Source organism: Bubalus bubalis, chromosome 4, assembly GCF_019923935.1.
Source record: "Bubalus bubalis isolate 160015118507 breed Murrah chromosome 4, NDDB_SH_1, whole genome shotgun sequence".
Classification (NCBI taxonomy): domain Eukaryota; kingdom Metazoa; phylum Chordata; class Mammalia; order Artiodactyla; family Bovidae; genus Bubalus; species Bubalus bubalis.
The window spans coordinates 91,056,284-91,076,632 of NC_059160.1; the positions used below are offsets into that span (position 1 = coordinate 91,056,284).

Here is a 20,349-nt window from a genome sequence, read left to right on the forward strand (position 1 = left end):
TTTCTGTAAAAGTGTCATAAAGTGAGTAATGTTTATTGCTTCCATTACCCAAATTCATTTTATGCCTTCAAACCAAGACATTATTTTTTACTTTCAAAACTCTTTTCACTTATTCTTGCTACATTGCTTTGATTTGATTAATATATTTAAGTAAGTTAGAAGAGTGCTGAAAAAGTTCCCTTCAACAGCAAATGGAAACCATAATAGTGTACAAATCATTTTCATATAGATTATCAGTACTGCCTCAGGTGTAACAGAAAATTCTTTGAAAGAAAATAATTTGTTTTTCAGCAAATAGAATTTATAGGTCCTAGGTTTACAGAGACAATTAGGATACAAAACCTATTCTCAAAGAGCTCACTGTAGCTTCATGAGCTGGTGAGAAAGGCAGAAGCCAGAGCATGGAGGGCGTTATATAAAATAATGGAAAGTTTGGATTTTATTCCGAGTCAACATATTTCCTCCCATCTCTTGATTACCTTCGTATGCTCTTTTTCTCATTTTAACAGTTCAAGTTGTATAAGAAAAGATCTAATTTTATTTTATTTCCTCCCCATCATTAATAGGCGGATGGTGGGGGTGAGGGCATATCTCTAAGAGAATCATTCTCCCAGAAAGAGACATCTACACCTACTATCTTGACTTATTCACTTAGCACCAAGAAATTCTCAAAAACCAAGCTCCTTTTAGCTTCTATGCCACTGCTGAGGTCTAAGATGGAGCTCCAGCCATTGCATCTGCATTCCATAAGACAGGACGGTCCTACTGTCTCTTAAGAGAGATTCCCTGAAGCTGCTGAGCAACACTTCTCCTTATATCTCATTGTTCTGAACTAGTCACCTGGCCAAACCTAGCTGCAAAGGAGGCTGAAACGCAGTCTTTATTTAGGTCAGCCACGCCCAGTTAGAAATCCTATTGCTATGAAAGAAATGGAGAAACGGATGTTGGGGGACTAGCAGTGACTGTCTTACTCTCTTTATTTACATCCACTTTCAGATTGTGCTGGCAATGGCTGATTCTCTTTTGTCTTTTGGGATGACAGAAGGATGGACCAGTAGCTTCTTGAGACTAGAGATTATTCCTTACATAGCCTCATCAGTGTGTGGTGCTACATTGTACTTAGTGAATCAATGAGTGACATTCAAGTGGAGATGATTACTAGATAATTCAGTATATGTAAATGGTCCAGAAATTTAGGAATTCTGTAATGAATGAGAAAAGTTAGTTTATTGCAAACGTGTCTGGGAAAATTATTGATAAAAATTATATGAAATAATAAATAATAGAATTATTTATACAAATGATGCTTTTAGGACATTGACAGCAGACTTCCTGCAGCTCAGTTATTTTATTGGAAAGGAGAGGCTGTTATAATTCCTTAGACCTTTCTTTATTAACTTATTTCTAATCTTACCAGATGGAAACTTTACCCTTATAAATGGAGACATTCATTCTGACATTAGAACTGTTTTACTCTCTTCCTAATTCCAGTGTTAAATGGCTTAACAGTTTTCTCCTCTGCATTGATTCCATGAATAAGTGCAAGATGATGAACTAATAACATAATCCCTGACTGGAGAAATGAACTGTGCTCATTTGGCATCCTAGTTTCTGTCTTTTAGAATTCCTAGCAGTCTAGTGGTTAAGGCTGTGCACGTCCACTGCAAGGGGCATGGGTTTGATCCTTGGTCAAGGAACTAAGATTCCACATGCTGCTCTGTGTGGCCAAAAGTAAAGTAAAAATCCTCCCTAAGAAAGAATTTGAATGGATTGTTATCTTATGTACTGTTAAGACCCCATTAATTAAAAGATGCCACTGATTCTGAGATGACAAACACTTTCTTAGAATCTGTAAAATATGGTATTTTATTTCAAGATTTATTTCAAGGCAGGGAGTAAAATGTCTGTTTTACTATTTAAATTTTATAAATCTCTGTTACCTTTCAGGGCAGCTTGGTGTTTGTGGTTGGGAAAATGGACGGGTTACTGATGGTTAGTGGTCGAAGACATAATGCTGATGACATTGTTGCTACTGGACTGGCTGTTGAGTCAATAAAGACTGTTTACAGAGGAAGGTGAGTAGTACAAGGTTCAGATGTTAGCACTTCCGGTGAAATCTAAAAATCTCTATAGTGTGAGTTATATTCTGTAAATCCTCTAGATTAGATTGTTTTTTATTAAGTGTAATAGAAACCAGGCTTTCATTATTTATCTTAGAATGTCTGGTTCTTTGGCTGTAATTGAGAGGAATAAGATAACCATATTCTAGTTTTTTATTTTGATTTCAGTATTTGATTATTACTGTTTGTTGAGTCAGGAGGACAGAGGAGAATTCTGAAACACTGAACTTCCTACATTCCTTCAATACAAAAGTCACCCCATTCAGTCTAATTGAGATAGGTGCTACTCTGTAGGAGTTTTACATCTAAGAGTTTATTCTCTTACTTGACTCCAAATTCTTACACCATTTTAATGCAGAGATTTACATAGTACATAAGTGCTAGTTTCAAATTCCATGGATGAAGTCAATCTAATAGCTATAGATATGAAGGCTATCTAATAGCCTTTTTTCTTTGATTATATGATAACACAAGAAAAGTTATTTGAGTAATTGATATCCTATGCAGTAGTTTTCAGTCATGGATATATGTCTAAAGCAGTCTTGATGTCCCTTAGGTTTTGAAAGAGTAAGAAAAATTGATCAAACGAGTAGAGAACCAGTTCCTGAAATTTGTAGTTTTTCGTAATGGAGTAGCTTCCTTTGAGATTCTGTCTTTGGTCACAGTCACATCACCAGCACTCGGCACGCAGCGCATGCAGTCGGTGTTCATTAAATATGTGTGGGTGAAAGGAAGGAAGGAAGGGAGGTGGTCAGGCACGCCAGCGTCCTCAGCCCGCCTATGCCTTCCCATTATTTCACACATTCATTCAACAAGTGTATATTGGTTGCCAGCTGCGTGCTGCTTAGATGCTCGGGGTGTGGCAGTGAGCAACACAGACCATGTCTGCCCTCGGGAAGCTCACGCTCTCATTGGGGGAAGAGCAGGTTAAGGTAACCACATAGGGAAATAGATACCACGACCACGTGAGCTGGTGATGGGGACAAAAATGACATGTGGGGTGGGGGTTCCTGCTGGTTATATGGAGGGAAGGTGGTGGCCCGGGATGCTTCACTTAGCAGGGGGACGTTTGAGCGGAGACCTCACTCAGAGCACCCCTCCCCTGGCTGCCAGGTCCCCTGTGACCGTCCGGGCAGGTCTGACCTCTCCCCACTACTCTCTGCTTCACCACCCTGCTCCAGGCACACTGGCCTTCTTGCTGTTCCTCAAACCTGCCAAGCTCGTTCCTACCTCAGAACCTTTTCGCTTTCCGTTCCTTCTGCCCGGAAACCTCTTCCTCCAGATCTCGGCGTGGCTCGCGTCCTCACCTCATTCAGGTCTCTGCTCCAATGTCCACTCCTCAGGGAGGCGCTGCCCACCTCCACACACTGCTCCGCCCCTGCCCTGCCTCGGTCCCCCAGTGTATAGCACGACATGACATTATTTCATATTTATTTGTTTGTTCTGTCTCCAACACGCAAGCTCCACGAAGACAGGGACTTTGTCTTATTTATTGCTCCGTCCCAACATTCACGACAGTGGTGCTTAGTACATGTTTTTTGCGTCCTCGTTTCAATGGTAATGATTGTGACGTTTTCTTTTTGAAACTACTCATTCCTGGGCAGTGCAATGGGCATGTCTCCTCTCTGTATTTCCAATTGAGCAAAGCAAATAGGACTGATTGTGAAGGGAGTCCTGATGTGTTTGATCTGTCTCTCTTAGAATTGCTGTGTTTTCTGTGTCTGTATTTTATGATGAGCGCATCGTGGTGGTTGCAGAACAAAGACCCGACGCTTCCGAGGAAGATAGTTTCCAGTGGATGAGCCGTGTGCTACAGGTAAGCACACCTGCCGTCTCTGTTGGGATGGTTGGCTTTGCTGTCAAAGGCAGCAGCAGCCACCGCTGAAGCATTTTCTTCAGTGGACCAGTTACGTTGCCGCCTTTTTTTCCTGCCAGTAACTACTCAGATATTCCGGGTAATGTTAGCAAAATCAGATCATTAATAGCATGCCTCCTTATGGACCACAAAATATTTTTCTGCTCAGGTTGCCAAAAACAATTGGATTTGACTTGCCTCAGCAAGTTCTTTCGCTCTTTTGTGCCTAAGTGTTTTCTACCCACAAACATTTTAACTGTCCAAATGTGGAACACATGCTTGACATAATTAGTTCCCATGCCAGCAGCCACAGTCTTACTACTTGCCTCAAGCGGTGCCTGATACGAGCTGTTGTTCTTACTTTGAAGGAGCTTTACTGTGGAGTTAGAGACCTAGGTGAAATAAACCACTAGGAAGGAGGAAGATTTGGGCTCAATAGGAAAGATGTGTTTCTAGGGTATCAGGCTAGTGATGCAGAGAGCCTGGTGTTCGTTTAGAATCATACTTTGAATCCCAGCTCTACTGCGTACCACATAAATGCCTTTAGACCACATGCTTCACCTCACTGAGTTTCTTTCCTCATCTGTAAAGTGGGGACAAAATTATCTGTATTTCAGAGCTATTGGAAGGTTAATGGATATGGTAATTAGATAATGAAATATTTAGTGCCTGCATTCAGTAAAAGATTATGGTGATGACTGTTAACATAAGAAGAATCATCATAAGCAAAATCTCTAGTAAAGAATTTAGAGAATATTTGTTGGATGAATGGATGGTCCAGAGGAAGCATGGACTGTCCTTCTCATGCAATTTGTATGTATTGGGGTTGTTCCCAGTGTCTGTAACTTGTCTGCTTGGGGCATTTGGATTTATTTACTGCCAGCTAGTAGTAAAGCTGTAGAAGTGATGTGAGCATGAGATGAGTGGTAGCACTGGACGACTTGTAAGATTCATCTGTCTGCAGGATCTGTGATTCTAAATTGTCAGCTGGCAGAGCATAGGCTGTTTGTAGTGGAAAATCAGAGAAAGGAAAGAGAATCTACTGAGACAGACTAGATAGAAAAAAGCGGGGAAGAAAGTAGGACTGGGTGGTCTCTGAAAGATGATTAAAAATCAGACTTGCTAAGGGAGTTTTTTTCATAGTGTTCATATTTTCAAACACACTGCTTGTTTCATTCAGAAAGAATTTTGGGGAATAGTGGTAGACTCTTGTGGTGAATTATGCATTTTTCCTGTGATAGGAAGCAAATTCCCCAGGTTGTTATTTTCCCCTGGAAAGCAACTGTAAGAATTAGATGCAGTGCTATCTCACTAATACAAGTTTTTGTTAAAGTCATTTTGGGTTTGATTAGGGTGTGAAATAAGAGGTCATTATCTTATTTGTAACTTCTCAGCTTGGGGCTCTTGGATCCATAGAACAGTAAGAATACCATATGTTCTGTAGGTTAGAGCCCAGAGGTTGTTTAATTCCAGGTCTGTGTATGATATAAATTAACTCAGCCCCTTCTAAGGAAGGTGGTCAGTAAATGACTTACCAGGTGCTGTATTTTTTTGTTTTTGTTTTCTTGGCCATGCAGCTTGTGGGATCTTAGTTCCCCAACTGGGGATTGATCTCATGCTCCTTGCCATGAAACCAGAGTCCCAACCACTGGACCACCAGGGAAGTCCCCAGGTGGTATATTTTCAGTGGAAAATCCAGGCCACACATGATACATTTTCATATTCTAAGATACCAGAGACTTAGGAACTCTTCCAGACTTCCCATTTCCTAGTTATTGCTGTTGGTTAGTGGCATAGTCTGAGGAATATGCAATTCAAGTTTATTCCTTTGCCATCTTAAGCCTTTTTAATAAAAGGGCTTAATCCATCTTTTATGGCTCTTGGTCCATTCTTCTTCTCAGGCTGGATCTCCTCTTCATTAAGACTTGTGGGTAATACAAAAGAATCCTCTCAGGATTTCCCTGGTGGTTCAGTGGTTAAGACACTATGGTTCCACTGTGGCGGGACTGGGGTTCAGTCCCTGTTCTGGGGATTAATATCCTACATGCTGCATGGTGATGCTAAAAAAAGAAATAATAAAAAAAGAACCCTCTCACCTGGTATGTTTGGAACTGGTATTGATAGTTGAGCAGTTAGTTTTCAAAGGCGATTGAAGCAGGAAACTGTAACAGTGAGAACTTCTTCAACTGCTGAATTGGAACACAAAGTATACCAGTGTGCTTTCCTTCAGTGCCTCTGAGTACACCATGAGTTCCACATCAGCTTACTTCCATAAACTACATCCAAATGCATTGTCTTTAGTTTCTGGTTTCAGTTCAAGTTAGACTAGAACATGAGTATTTGAAAAGAAACTAGAATACATAATACTTGCCTTTTAGAATGAACTTGCCCATTGCTATGAATATCAACAGTAGTTTGTTAGGAGCTTACCTCTAATAAGTCTTTCAAAAGCATAGCTCTTCGTATTGTTTTGCATTCATATTTTATCATTTGATATGGTAGTTAATTAAATTATATAAACAACAATACCAAGAACAGCAGGTATGAAGGGTATAGCAGCAGGCACAGCTGAGCTCGGGGAGTGCACGGCTGGGTGGTTGGGAGCAGGGGTGCGCCCCTGCACCCTGGGAGCTGGTGGCCTCCAGGACTCAGTGCGCAGCGGCCTCTCCTAGACGTTTTGTAAATGGGGTGCCCACTAACCTGGTGAACCATTTAAGCAAGGGCTTGCTTACAGAGGTTCTGTTGTGGTCATACTAGAAATACTTTGCCTCTATTTAATGAGCTGTGTTGGACATCTAAAATATTAAAAGAACCAAAACAAATTTGTACGTTTTAGACATTATCACTCAAGAGAGAACACACTGAGGCTTGGAAATCAGTATCTGCCTCTGTCCATTTGGATTGGATTTCACTCCACTGCCGTCACTGGAAGGATTAGGTACCTTTAGATTTATGGGATCCTAATAATCTATCAGATTCTAGACTGAGAATCAAGAGAAAAAGAAAAACCCTATAGTAGAATAATAGATTATGTTAGGAGGATGCCAAATGTTATAAAATTAACCTAACTGAATATTTTTCTTCATATTTTTCTAGGCAATCGATAGCATTCATCAAGTGGGGGTTTATTGTCTTGCTCTGGTGCCTGCCAATACACTGCCCAAAACTCCGCTGGGAGGGATCCACATATCTCAGACGAAACAGCTCTTTCTGGAGGGATCGCTACATCCTTGCAATATCCTCATGTGCCCACATACGTGTGTGACCAATTTGCCAAAACCCCGGCAAAAGCAACCAGGTAATATGCTGACTTTAAAGACATGATGTGAAAATTGTAACTTCAAGAAGCTGAATTCTTTCACTGTGGTTTTTTTCTCTAGAAAGTAAGTAACATGAGAATAGTATCAGCTGACCAAAAGCATGGAGGATTGAGATTTTTGTAAACTGGCTTGTCCGGGTTTACTATTGGCTCAGTCTTCTGAGTAATTCTCAGTAGAGTGCCACCATTTTCCATGATGTAAGGCATGGGATCGGGGTGATCAGATTCCCACCGGTGGAGGTAGAACAAAGCAAGTCCTGTAAAGCAAGGTTCTGATAATAAGACAGCTTGTATTTATTGAGTGCTTACTAAGAGCTAAATACTAGTTAACTTTTACATTTTATAATGTGATCCTAAAGCTTTGTCCTCAGCTATGGAAAGTGAAGTTCAGAGAAGTTGAGAATTATGCCAAAAGTCATATAGCAGGTTAGACCTAGGTTATGGGGCTGAGAAGGAGACTAAAGGCAGGAGTAATTGATGGATGGTCAGTCATGTTAAAATATCTATCTAATCCAACATGAAGCCAGAAGGTTTAATTGATGCTTTTTTGTTTAAATGAGAAGTTAACAAGAGCTTCTAGTTTCTTGTATGCCTGGAAACACATGAGAGCCAAAATCTGGTCTTGACAGTGCCCACTGCTACCACACACACTTGCATACACACTTACACACACATACAGAAACACACTGTGTACATCAGCATGTGTACAAATGTGTTGAGAAGAGGACATAAAAGTGGAGGATTAGGAAGACAGAGGGAAGTATGAAATTGAATTATATTTCCATTAAGACTACTTTTGCTGAAAAGTAAATATGATGTACAATAATAAAATATAAGGTAAGCTTCTGACTCTCTAGAATATTTTTATTAGGATATTAGTAGTTATTACTTCAGTGGTCTGGCCGTTGAAAATCATATCACAGTTGGTTATCTAGAGGTTATTGTCGGCTCACCAAGTAACCTTACCTTAGTAAAAGTATGCATAGAGCTAAAGTATATATAGTATTTATTAGTTTCTGCTAGTGGAAATAAGAGTTTATGGAAATTAATATTCTAAAGGAGCAGTTAGAATCAAGAAACCTGTACATTACTAATCAAGAAATACATAAAAAGAATTATTTTCATATTTCCTGCCTAAGTATTTGATAGATAGAGAAGACACATAGAAGTCCTTCTCCATCATATATTCTGTTATCCTGAAGTCCTATATTCATTTGTTGTTTGAGTGAAATCCCATTTTAAATAGCATTTAATCTAGAATTCGTTTAACAAAGCTTTTATGTCAGTAGATGCTTAAAAGATGCAACTCAGAGACATAGTATTAATAGATGTTTAAAACATTGCTTTTGCTAGCCAGATTTCACCTAATTTTACTGAATGATGAAACCTAAATAAAAGGTTTATTCATAAGCCCCCATAGGCATAGCATCCACCTGTCTGAGGAAGGCGTTATGTTTGTTTTGCTGTCATGATGGTCTGCTAAGATCTTAGTGGAACACGTATGTGTCAGACCAAAGCGGCTTGAAAATTGAGACATATATGAAGCAGACATGATGTGGGGATGGCATGAGGGGTTGGAGTTTTAAGAATACAGGAATGTGGAGATGGATGGGAGTGAAGTAAGAAAGGAAAAGAGGGGAAGAAGAAGATCGAAACAGTGTTAAGGCAGCCCAGTGACAGAAATTTCATTGGAATTCCTGTTAAGCTATTGTATAAAGAACAAGGAGTGTTAGGACTGGTTTTGGGTGCAGGTTTCAGAAGAACATAACAGCTGCTTAAACAAGAGAAAAGTTTATGTCTTTCTCAGGTGAAAGAAATCAGAGTTAGGCAGTCCAGGGCTAGGATGACAGATCCTCAGTCACTGTGGATCCAGCTTCCCGTCTTGCCGTGCTGGCGCTGTTCTCAGTTAACTGCTGTCATAGATATGCTGCATGACAGATAACCCTAAAACTCAGGGGTTTAAAGTAAGAACCATTTAGTTTTCACTCATGGAATGTGGGTCTGCTGACCCTGACTGGGCTCAGCTGGTCTTGGCTTGGCTCCAGACTGTAAGTTGGGTTCAGAACTGTTCCATGTGTCTCCTCATCAGGCAACCAGCAGCTAGCTGGGCCGTATTTTCCTCAAGGCAGATGGCAGAAGCGAGAAGCCAAGCCAGACCATACAAGCATACTTAGAGCTTCTGTTTGCTTCTTGTTTCCTAACATTTTATTGTCCAAAACAAGTCAGACCATGCCCAAAGTGGAACAGAGGGGTGTATACTCTGCTCATCTAATCACGGCAAGGAAAACTTAAAAGAAAACAAAACAATCTTCTCCAGCCAGCCTTAGCATACTGCCTCAGGGTTCATTTAAGCTCCTGACCTCCAGCCATCAGTTCTGCGTCCCAGCTAGCAGGTGGGAGGAAAAGGCAAAGAAGGGAGTACCCTTCCCCTTTAAACATATCTTCCAGAAATTGCACTTATTACTTACCCTTACGTATTATCCTCCCACACTAAAGAACATAGTCCTTCCATGTTTCCTCTGCAGGGGGCACAGGTGCAACTTCTGGTTAGAAAACTAAGATCCTGCATGCTGCATGGCGCAGCCAGAAAATAAAGAATGCAGTCTTTTTATCAGGCATTTGCCCAACTAAAAACTGGGGGTTGTGGGGAATTCCCTGGTGGTCCAGCAGTTAGGACTCCTTGTTTTCACTGCTGAGACCCGGGTTCAGTCCCTGAGGAAAAAACTAAGATCCTGCAAGCTGCACAGTGCGGCCAAAAAGCCCCAAAACAAAACACCAGGGGTTGTGTTTTTTGTTTGTTTTTCTTTATTTAGTTGTACTGGGTCTTAGTTGTGGCACACAGGATCTTGAACCTTCATTGCAGCATGAAAACTCTTAGCTGTGGCATGTGGGGGGTAGTTCCCTGACCAGGGATTGAACCTGGGCCCCCTGCATTGGGAGCGCAGAGTCTTAGCCACAGGACCACCAGGGAAGTCCCTGGATGTTCTATTTTTAAGGCAGAGAGGAGAATAGAATTGGAGTTGATGACCAGCAGTCTTTGCCACTGAAAATTTACAGAATTTTGTGGGGAGAATAAGAAGGCATGTTATGAGTACATGGACTCAAGAATTATGTTCACAGAAGGACCTCAAGAATTTACTGCTGAATTATTTTTGTCATTTTAAATTACTCTGAAAAATTCACTTTTAAAAAATGTCATGCCTTTATTAACTTTACAGTGTGAGTCCAGGATTGGACAGCTTACACAGTCATATACATTCTGAGTCCTACCTATATAGAAAGGCTATCTCCAGCAGGATATATCTGTAACTTATTAAGCAGTCTCTTGGGAAAGAGTTTTGCGTATTATACTTAAAATTTCAGTGGACAGATGCTTTCTAGATGAAAACTGTTCAGGAGAGTATTGGGAGTACTTTACCTTTTAAGCTGTGATGGTTTTTTTCTTTTTTTCAAGTTTAAAATTTTTCTTTAACTTTTCATTTTGAAATAATTTCACTTAAGGTTGCCAAACAGTGGAAGAATTCCCTTGTTCTCTCTACCCAACTTCCCCAAATACTTTAAAGTGTTTCTATGATTTAAGTAGTTTTTGTCCCAGCTGTTTCAGTGCATTCATAATCAACATATTTTGGCAATAAACATTATTTAATATGAATCCAAGCATACGATCAGCATTATTCAGAACTCAGCTGGCAATAAGTTTTGTTAAGTTTTAGCCATCTTCTTAGTCTGACACATTAGAATCTTAGTCTTTAAGTGACCATCAAGAAAGGCATACAGTGCCTTAGCGTTATTGAGAAAGGGCGAGTTTTCTCTTTTTTTCTCTGGAGAAAGGGAGTTTTTACTTTTTTCCCCCCAAGTGTCAAGCCTATGGGAAAGTTAAAAGAATACTGTAATGAACACCCATATACATTCCCCTAAATTCAGTAATTGTTATTTTTCTTAGACTGAATTCTTTGAACGTAAATTTCTGACATCATGACACTTCAGCCCCACATATTTCAACTGTGTTATCTCTAGAGCAGCAGTCCCCAACCTTTTTGGCACCAGGGAAGACAATGTTTCATGGAAGACAATTTATCCACAGACCAGGGGTGGCGAGGGTATGGTTTTGGGATGATTCAAATGTATAACATTTATTGTGCACTTTATTTCTATTATTATTTACATCAGCTGCACCTCAGATTATCAGGCATTAGATTCTGGAGGTTGGGGACCTCTGCTCTAGAGAACAGAAACATTCTTCTAGAATTTTCCTAATCAGCCACAATGCCATTATCCTGTTAAGAAACTTAGCATTAATTTAATGCTATCATTTAATAATATACAGCCAATATTCATTTATCTCCCCTTGTTTATATAGCTGATTTTTTTTTTTTTTTAATTCAGTATCCAGTCAGGGTCATAGGCTTTCATGTCCTTTAACTTAAAAGCTCCCAAACTTCTTTTGTCTTCAAGACACAAATTATTTTTGAAGAATCCAGACCAATTGTCCTGTGCAGTGTCCCACAATGTGGATTTGTTTACTCACTTAAAGCCCTTCTGATATTCCTGATGAACTTACTCTCAGTCCTCATAGATGGCAGATTTCTTTTCAGAACGGAGATATTCATTACTGTTAAGCCTGCTAGTTAGGGTTTTATCTGTGATTGGAGCAGATAAAAATTATTTATCAATAGGAACCAATGCAACCAATCATCACCTCCTGAGAGTGAAAACTCCCCTCTGTACTCTGTCCCTCCCTCCGCCCCCGCTAACCCCGTCCGTCTCTCCGTAGTCCTGTTTTCTGGCACTTCCTGCTACCTGATGTTATTTATTTGTGTATGTATTTATTGGTTGCCTTTCCCGCTAGAATTCAAGCTGTCTTGTTTGCTCTTGTATCCCAGTGCCTAGAAGGGTGCTCAGTCAGTGTGGTTGAATGAACATTTGAATCAGCTTTGGTCAGTCTGGAAATGCTTGTGGGCGGAAGGTGCTACATCACTTGGATTCTTATCTCCTGAGGCTTGACTTTTGCTCTTAACTTGCAGGTGTAGGCCCTGCTTCTGTGATGGTTGGGAATCTGGTTGCAGGAAAACGCATAGCACAAGCTGCAGGAAGGGATCTTGGGCAAATTGAAGAGAATGATTTAGTGAGGAAGGTAAGTGTTCCAGAAATGTTGACTTTTATAGACAAGTCAAGGACAGAACCTAGGCTTCAGATAACAGATGGGAGATGCATTGTCCAGCTTTTTAAAAGTTGCTGACCCTGATTCTTTTTTCCTGCCTTATGATTTCAGCACCAGTTTCTGGCGGAGATTTTACAGTGGCGAGCCCAGGCAACTCCTGACCATGTCCTCTTCATGTTGTTAAATGCCAAGGTATTAAACATTCAGTTGCATATCTAATCAGCTGGCTATTGTGAGAGTATCTTAGGCACTCTTGATCTCTTTCTTTCATCAGAAAATTTCAGTTGCCAACTCTGAGGGGAGAGTCATTGCTTTCTCCTTGTTTTGATATATGAGGATAAATTGTGCAGCTATTTCAAGGCTGAAATGAGATCTCCTGAAGTGTCGTTCAGTACTGTCTCTTTTTTATCATAATCAAGTCATCTTTATTCAGATAGGAACAATAGGGACAACCATGTAATTGCAAGATGTACAGATGTGCAGAATGCATTGTGTCAGTGTAATTTTTTACTCAGTTTGACTTTTTGTTCTTTGATTTCCACCAGAAATAAAATGACCTTAGGTCAGCATTTTAAAAACCAGAGTAATTTTTAGCACATACTTAATTGATTTTTTGCTAACCTAAAAAGCCAATTGAAAATTATTCAAGAATATATTTTACTGCTTTCTAATGGATGGATCACCAGAATATTATATTTTTTACGTTATACATCTTATGGGAGTCTGTTGAGATTTGTGGGTTTTAATGGCTGAACCATTCCCTTCTCCTAGGGATCTTCCTGCTCCAGGGATCGAATCTAGGTCTCCTTCATTGCAAGCACATTCTTTACAGTCTGAGCCACAGGGAAGCCGCTTTAATGGCTGAGTCAGGAGCTAAAAGTACTGTGACCTTTGCATAGAACAGTATTTCTCACCAACAGGCAGAAGACTGGAGGATCTATTAGCATCTCTTAGGGGACTTACTCAGATTGCCCCCTTCTGCCCCAGCCCCTTGGATTCTGATATATACACGCGCACATACATACAACATTGAGAGTTTATATAGTGACAGAACTTGAGAGGAATATATTGTACATCTTAATGAAGAGTCAGTTAAAATCTTAAGAACTATTGCTCTGTGGTAGAAAACTTTGGGACTTCCTTGTCCATCTCTGCATGAAGTGGGCTTCTCTTTAAGCCCGTGGATTGATTAGAGTGCTCCCATTTCACTAAGATGATGTCAGTCTAGCTTGTTGCCTAGTCCACTCCCAGGCTTGGCTACAGTTAAAGTTACAGCCCAATAAAAATCATACTCCAGATATATTTTTTGGTGAACTTAAGTTTAAATTTGCTTTTTGGCTAGAGAAATAATATATTGGATAACTAAAGGACATGAAGTCCGTTTATTCTTCTGTGTATTTTAACATTTTACCTTGGATTAGCCTGAGCCACCAGAAAGCTTAACAACCATACAACAACAAGGTTCCCTTATGCCTGGAAAATGCTTCTTAAAGAAGTATAGTTTGGTGCTGTAGCGTGGACCGAGAAGCAGGCTACTGTGATTCCTCTCTGGTGGTCCAGTGCTTAGAACTCTGCGCTTTCACTGCAGGGCGCCCGAGTCCAGTCCCTCATTGGGGAACTGAGACCCCACAAGCCACACCCCCCCAAAAAAAAGGCTATTGTAAGAAATGGCCTTAGGACTTTAACCTTGATTTTAGCCAAAGAAATATTCTTAATGTCCAACAGTAGACAATTGACTAAATTATGGCATATAAACATGACAAAATACTATGCAGTCATTAAAAACAATGTTGTAGAAGAATAGTTGATGACCCAGAAAATATTCATAATGTGGGAGTAGGAAAAGTAGAATATAAAACTTTAATAATGGAGTACTTACTGAAGACCCTGTCCTAGATGCTTGCCATTCCATAGTTCATTTTAAGATTAAGGGAACAGAGGCACGGAGATGTAAAATCACTTGCCTGAGTTCGCAGGGCCCAGGGCTAGGACTAGGAATTTAGCTCCTTCATTTGAACCCAGACTGGCTTCAGGGCCTGCATTCTTAGCCAGTGCACTGTATAGCATCTGGCATAATATAGTATGATATATTTTTTTAATGTTTCACATGAATTTATATACAATATATACTTAGTTTTTAAAAACCAGGAAAATACACACCAGAATGTTAATAGTGGTCCAGCTTATATTTACTAATCTGTATCTTCCAAATTTTCTATATTGAACACCTACTGTTTTATATTCATGAAACTTAAAAGTTATTTTTCCAAAAACTAGCTCAGTAAACTTGTTTTTATCATGAGTTTTTAAAAACTAAGTTTTTAAATAATGAAGACGGTGTGCTATTGGCACTGTATAGACAAATAATAGTTTGATTTTATCTGGTGAATTGTAAGGTTCAGTTCAGTTCAGTCGCTCAGTCATGTCCAACTCTGAGACACCATGAATTGCAGCACGCCAGGCCTCCCTGTCCATCACCAACTCATTGTAAGGTAGGCATACCCAATACAGGACCAAAACTCATATATTTGTGCACCAGTGTATATTAGAATGAATAGTCCATCAGAAGTAGAATGGATGAGTAACTTGTGGTATGTTCTGACAATTAAATGCTGTGCAGTAACAAAAACAGATGAACTACACCAAGGTGCCGCAGCCTGGATGACACTTCATAGAATGTTGAGAGAAAGAAGTAAAGCACAAAATATACATGTACAGCACAATTCTATGAAAATCAAATACTTCAAAGGTGGTAGAAATATAAAGAAAAAGAAAGCCACTAACATTAAAACATCACGATGGTGGTCCCCAGTGGATGGCATCACTGACTCGATGGACATGTAAGCTCTGGGAGTTGGCCATGGACAGGGACGCCTGGCGTGCTGCAGTCCATGGGGTTGCAAAGAGTTGGACACGACCGAACTGGTGGAGGGAAGGGGCTTCTCAGGTGGCACAGTGGCAAAGAATCTGCCTGCCAGTGCAAGTGACACAAGAGACACAGATTCAATCCCTGGGTCAGGTAGATCCCCTGGAGAAGAAAAGGACAACCCACTCCAGTATTCTTGCCTGGAAAATTCCATGGATAGAGGAGCCTGGTGGGCTACAGTCCATGGAGTCGCAAAGAGTCAGACATGACCATGCGCCTGAGCCCCAGCCATGGAGGGAAGGAGAGGGCTGGTGAGGGCGTCCATGGGGTGCTTTTGAGCTGCTGGCAGTGGTCTTTTTCACATCAGGCTGGTTCTTAACCTGCACATTCAGATCTTCTGTGCATCCCCACTTGGGTGTTATATTTACAAAGGAACAGGGGTTCAAAAGCCTAGCTAAGTAAAACTTGAATTGACAATAAGGTTTATTTACGAAGACCCGCAGGAGAAATTATTCTCAAGACCTTTATTGTTAGCTAGCAGACTCAGATTCACTGTTCCTGTTACATTTCCATCTCTGCTGTTAGAATACATGGAGCTAGACCTGTGTTTTTCTCATAGCAAATGTATTTGACCACATAGCCAGTGTCCTGACTTCATTCTTGTCTTCATCCTACTTTTCTTTATTTTCCTTCTACTTTTATTTCTTCACTTTAAAAAAAAATTGCTATATAGTTTTACAGCTGCTTTACATAAGAAAGACTGTAAATACCTATGTTTTGATTTGAGTTAATGTTGTTAGTCCCTTAGTACTTTCAAACACTGATAAAGAAAAAGTAAGACCACACACGTCTTTTGGTGCTTGGGAAAGTTTCACTGAATTTGGTAGCTTGCTAAAGATAATCTAGCAAGGCACACGCCTTTCATGTAATGTCAGATTGGCCGTATTTGTTACCGTTGTATTTCATTACTGAGCTTCACCCGTGTATATACTGTCTTCTGTTCCAGGGGACTACAGTGTGCACAGCCAGCTGCCTTCAGCTTCATAAGCGAGCAGAGAGGATTGCGGCCGTCCTTGGTGACAAGGGGCATCTAAACGCGGGAGACAACGTGGTGCTGCTCTATCCACCTGGTGAGCGCTGGCTCAGTAGACTGCACAAGCTCTGTTACTAGACTGCTGACCCTAAGAGGACAGGAGCTCAGGGCCACCGTACGTGACCACGTGGGCTGTGCATGGAGGCTGCTGCCGTGCAGACAACCCCTCCCTCCAGAGTTGTGTGGTGTGGGGGTTCTGGCTGGGACCGAGCCTGTTGTACTTACTCTTGTATTTCCACTGTCTAGCTCAGTATGGTAATGAGTGAATGGTGATTTCTTGACTTTTGGAAACACTCGAAAGAGACTGTTTGTTTCTAGGAGTGCTCAGGAACTGTTTTACCCAGTTTCTAAAAGTTCATGAACTCTGACTTAATGTTCTCCACATGATAATTGGTGCTTACTGTCCCTCGATTATTACTGCTTTCATCTTCCACACTCTATAATCTAGTTCAGCAACCTCTTCACAGCAAGACTTAATTATTTGATGACAGTTTGGTGTATTCAGAATTTTAGGCAGACTATTGCAGTTGTCCCTTTCTTTAGTCTTTTGTCACCTAACCTACTCATACATCCAGGCTTCTGTGGTCTTTTATCCCATTTACTCCATTTTACTCAGTGATTCTTACTTGCTCTTCTATTTATATTGGTACTAAGATTTCTTAGAAGCTGTTAAGAACCACTTTGTTCTGGGAGGTTATTTTCTGTCCACCAGTTAATCACGGTGATGGACATGGGCATTGCCTGAGGGGGCCACCCTCCGAGTCCTTATATTGCAGAGGCTTTGTATCAAGTGACGCTTTGCCTCCCTAAAACCTGCACCCAACAGGGAAGTGACATCTCCGGGGTCTGATTGTTCTTAAAACATAGTGGCCTTCTTAAGATTGAGAGAAAGCTCAGATGCTCCTCATCTCTCCTTTCCCATTGTTTTATTTCCCGAGTGAAACAGCCCTAATCTCTGCACTTATTTTTTCCTAAATAATATCAAGTAATGATGTCAAAATACCTTCTTCAGGTATCTTTCAAGTGTTTTCTTTGCTTCTGACTTCCTTTCTCATTTGTTTATTCTTGACGTCTCTATATTTTTAAAAAAGTTGTTTTATATGCTTCCTTCTTTTACCTTCAGTTTCTTAAGTTAAAAAATTTCTAGGAATTTCCCTGGTGGTCCAGTGGTTAAGATGCCACAGTTCCAAGATAAGGGGCATGGGTTCGATCCCTGATCAGGGAACTAAGATCCCATATGCCACACAGCCAAAAAACTTCTTTTTATTCTTAAAAAAAAAAAAAAAAATTCTGATAATGTCTCCATTAAATTTTGGTCTAGTTAACCTGTCTGGCACACAACTTAATAAGCTAGGTTTGGAAACTCTGCCTTTTGCTTTCTCAGTGACAAACTGGGCTGCTAACTGGCTGTGTCTTGCAGGCATAGAGTTAATCGCTGCGTTCTACGGCTGTCTGTACTCGGGGTGCATACCTGTGACTGTCAGACCCCCTCATGCTCAGAACCTCACAGCCACGTTGCCCACTGTCCGCATGATTGTTGACGTAAGTAGAACTTTCCTTGTCCACATCTCATAGAGCCCCAAGTCAGACAACTAAGGATCCTTACTCTTTTCCAGTTTAGTTGAGTCAGGAAGTCAAATCTAACTCCTGAAAAGTACCTCCTTTTCCTTATCTGATCACAATGACCAGCATTTTTAGTGAAGAAATATGGAAAAGCTGTTTTTGGTGAGATACAGGATTATGTTTTTATCATAAACATTAAGGAAGTAAGTGAAGGTGCCGCTTAGTAATTAATTCTCCATAAAACTTGTTTTTTTTCCTTTCTTCTTACAAAAATTCTAATATTTTTTTCTGCATACTAACCAAGATAATTTTAGATGCCAAACTGAAATCTCCTGATGGAAGGTCACTTTTTGGGGGTTTAGTCTTACAAAATCATTTGGTATATTATTACAAAGGTGTCCAGATCTTGCTCTGAAAGTGATAGATGTTTCTGTAGGAAATGAGAATTGAAGACAGTGAAAGAAATCTGTACTGCATCATATCCTAATGTACTTTAAAGCAAATTGCAAAATTCCAATTGATGTAACATTTGTTTCTCTAAGAACTGCTGCTCTGTCAGCAGCTGGAACCTGCAGTATAGAAGCCACATTCACCACAGATGATTTTTCTACAGAGTTCAGTTCAGCAGGGCGCCCTGGTTACAGTGTGCAAAGTAGGCCGGGGCAGCAGGGAGGGGAGTTTCCTTCCACTGACATGGTTTGAGAAGTAAGGGAAGTCGGTGACTTTGCATTTCCACGTGCAGATGTGTGGGAGAGCTTGGTTCCTGTGAGCGCGCAGAGTCCAAGTTCAGGATGTGTTTTCTAGGTCCAGTGCAGTTCACCATTCCCTGGACTGTTGCAAACTACCCACTTCAGAGATGATCCTCTGACACCTCTCATTCCCTGAGTACCACAGAAATCCACGTTTCTATTTTATTATGGTCTTCATGAAGTCAGTAGATCTGGGGTCCATCCTGAGATTGTGACCATGGAATATTTGAGAATCACTGTTGTAAATAGTAAGCTGTGTTGTGAACAAGTCTATCATTCTAGTTCAGTGTATTTTCAGAACAAACATAAGGGGAATACTGACATCCATTGTCCTGTGTGCGTTCTTTGAAAGGCTGGTACTGCCCTGTCCCAGTTGGATGTGCGAGTTGCTTTTATCTGCAACCAGTGCCATAGTGCTACATGGGGCTAAGCTTCCTGGTGCTTATTTTTGTCCATTTGTCTTCTAGGTCAGCAAAGCAGCCTGCATTCTCACCACGCAGACCCTAATGAGGTTACTGAGGTCCCGAGAGGCAGCAGCAGCTGTGGACGTGAAAACCTGGCCAACTATCATTGACACAGGTGAGAAGGGGATTTCTCCAGGGTCGTTGCAAGAGCAAGAATATTCACTCCCCGAGGTTTCCTGGATTCTCATGCCAAAGATGTTTACATAGCTCTTCCACTGCAGCCCATTCCACCTGCTAAGACAGATGCAAAACTTAATATACACTCAGCTTGAGTTACCAAAGCACTGGATGCTGCAACAACCAGATCCAAAGAAGCAGATCACAATGTGCTCGAACTCTGTAAACAAAACATGTCTTCCTGTCATACTCTTGGCATCATCAAACAGTGTGGTTAGGTGTTTATGCCAGATGTGACCATAGACATACAGGGCTGCAAAAAGCATTGAGAAGATCTGACCTTTGACTTCCAGATGTGATAGAGTTGGAACAGCACTGGGCTAGGAATCAGCAGACATGGTTCTGGTTCAAGCTTCAGTCCTCATTTTTTGTATGAACTTGGCTGAGATTAGCCTGTCTTAAAATACTACCTACCCTTGCATAACTCACATATTTACTGGGGATATCAAATGCAACATAATATGAAAATACTTTGAAAACCATGACGTGTATGAATTTAAATGGTGTTCATACTAAAGAAGGCGGTGGGACTCTAGGGTGGCTGGAGATGGTAGTGGAGAGGGGAGTGCGGGTTTTGGAGTCGAGCAGACAAGTATAAATCCTCATCCTCTTGTTACGTGTAGCTGCTTCCTGTTGTTGTAAAGATTAATGACATCATGTGAAGCACCAGCACACCATCATCATAATAACAACATCTAACTTTATTTAGCCCTTACAGTGTGGCAGTCATCTAACATGTATAACATCATTTCCTCCTATATCAAGCCTATCAGATAGATGCCAGTTGTATCCTCATTTTCCAGATCAGAAGGCTGAGGCACGGGGAAGCTAAATAGGTAGTGAGTTGGCCAAAATGTTCATTGGGGTTTTTGCATAAGATGTTATAGAAAAACCCGAATGAACTTTTTGGCGAACCAATGGCTGAAATTCAAACCCAGTCAGTTTGGCTCCTTTCCCAGTCGCTTAACCATTAACTTCCTCC

The 20,349-nt window shown here is 40.7% G+C and overlaps 1 protein-coding gene across 3 annotated transcripts in view; it reads left to right on the top strand.

Moving 5' to 3' along the window:
* Positions 1-20,349, top strand: part of DIP2B (disco interacting protein 2 homolog B) — a 231,401-nt gene that overhangs the window by 191,874 nt on the left and 19,178 nt on the right. For all 3 annotated transcript variants that reach the window (XM_045165461.1, XM_045165462.1, XM_045165463.1), the window contains 8 exons: positions 1,948-2,075; positions 3,822-3,936; positions 7,072-7,273; positions 12,319-12,428; positions 12,567-12,647; positions 16,328-16,451; positions 17,835-17,956; positions 19,194-19,305. In XM_045165461.1, the coding sequence (XP_045021396.1) occupies positions 1,948-2,075; positions 3,822-3,936; positions 7,072-7,273; positions 12,319-12,428; positions 12,567-12,647; positions 16,328-16,451; positions 17,835-17,956; positions 19,194-19,305 (994 nt within the window). The remainder of the gene's footprint in view (positions 1-1,947; positions 2,076-3,821; positions 3,937-7,071; positions 7,274-12,318; positions 12,429-12,566; positions 12,648-16,327; positions 16,452-17,834; positions 17,957-19,193; positions 19,306-20,349) is intronic.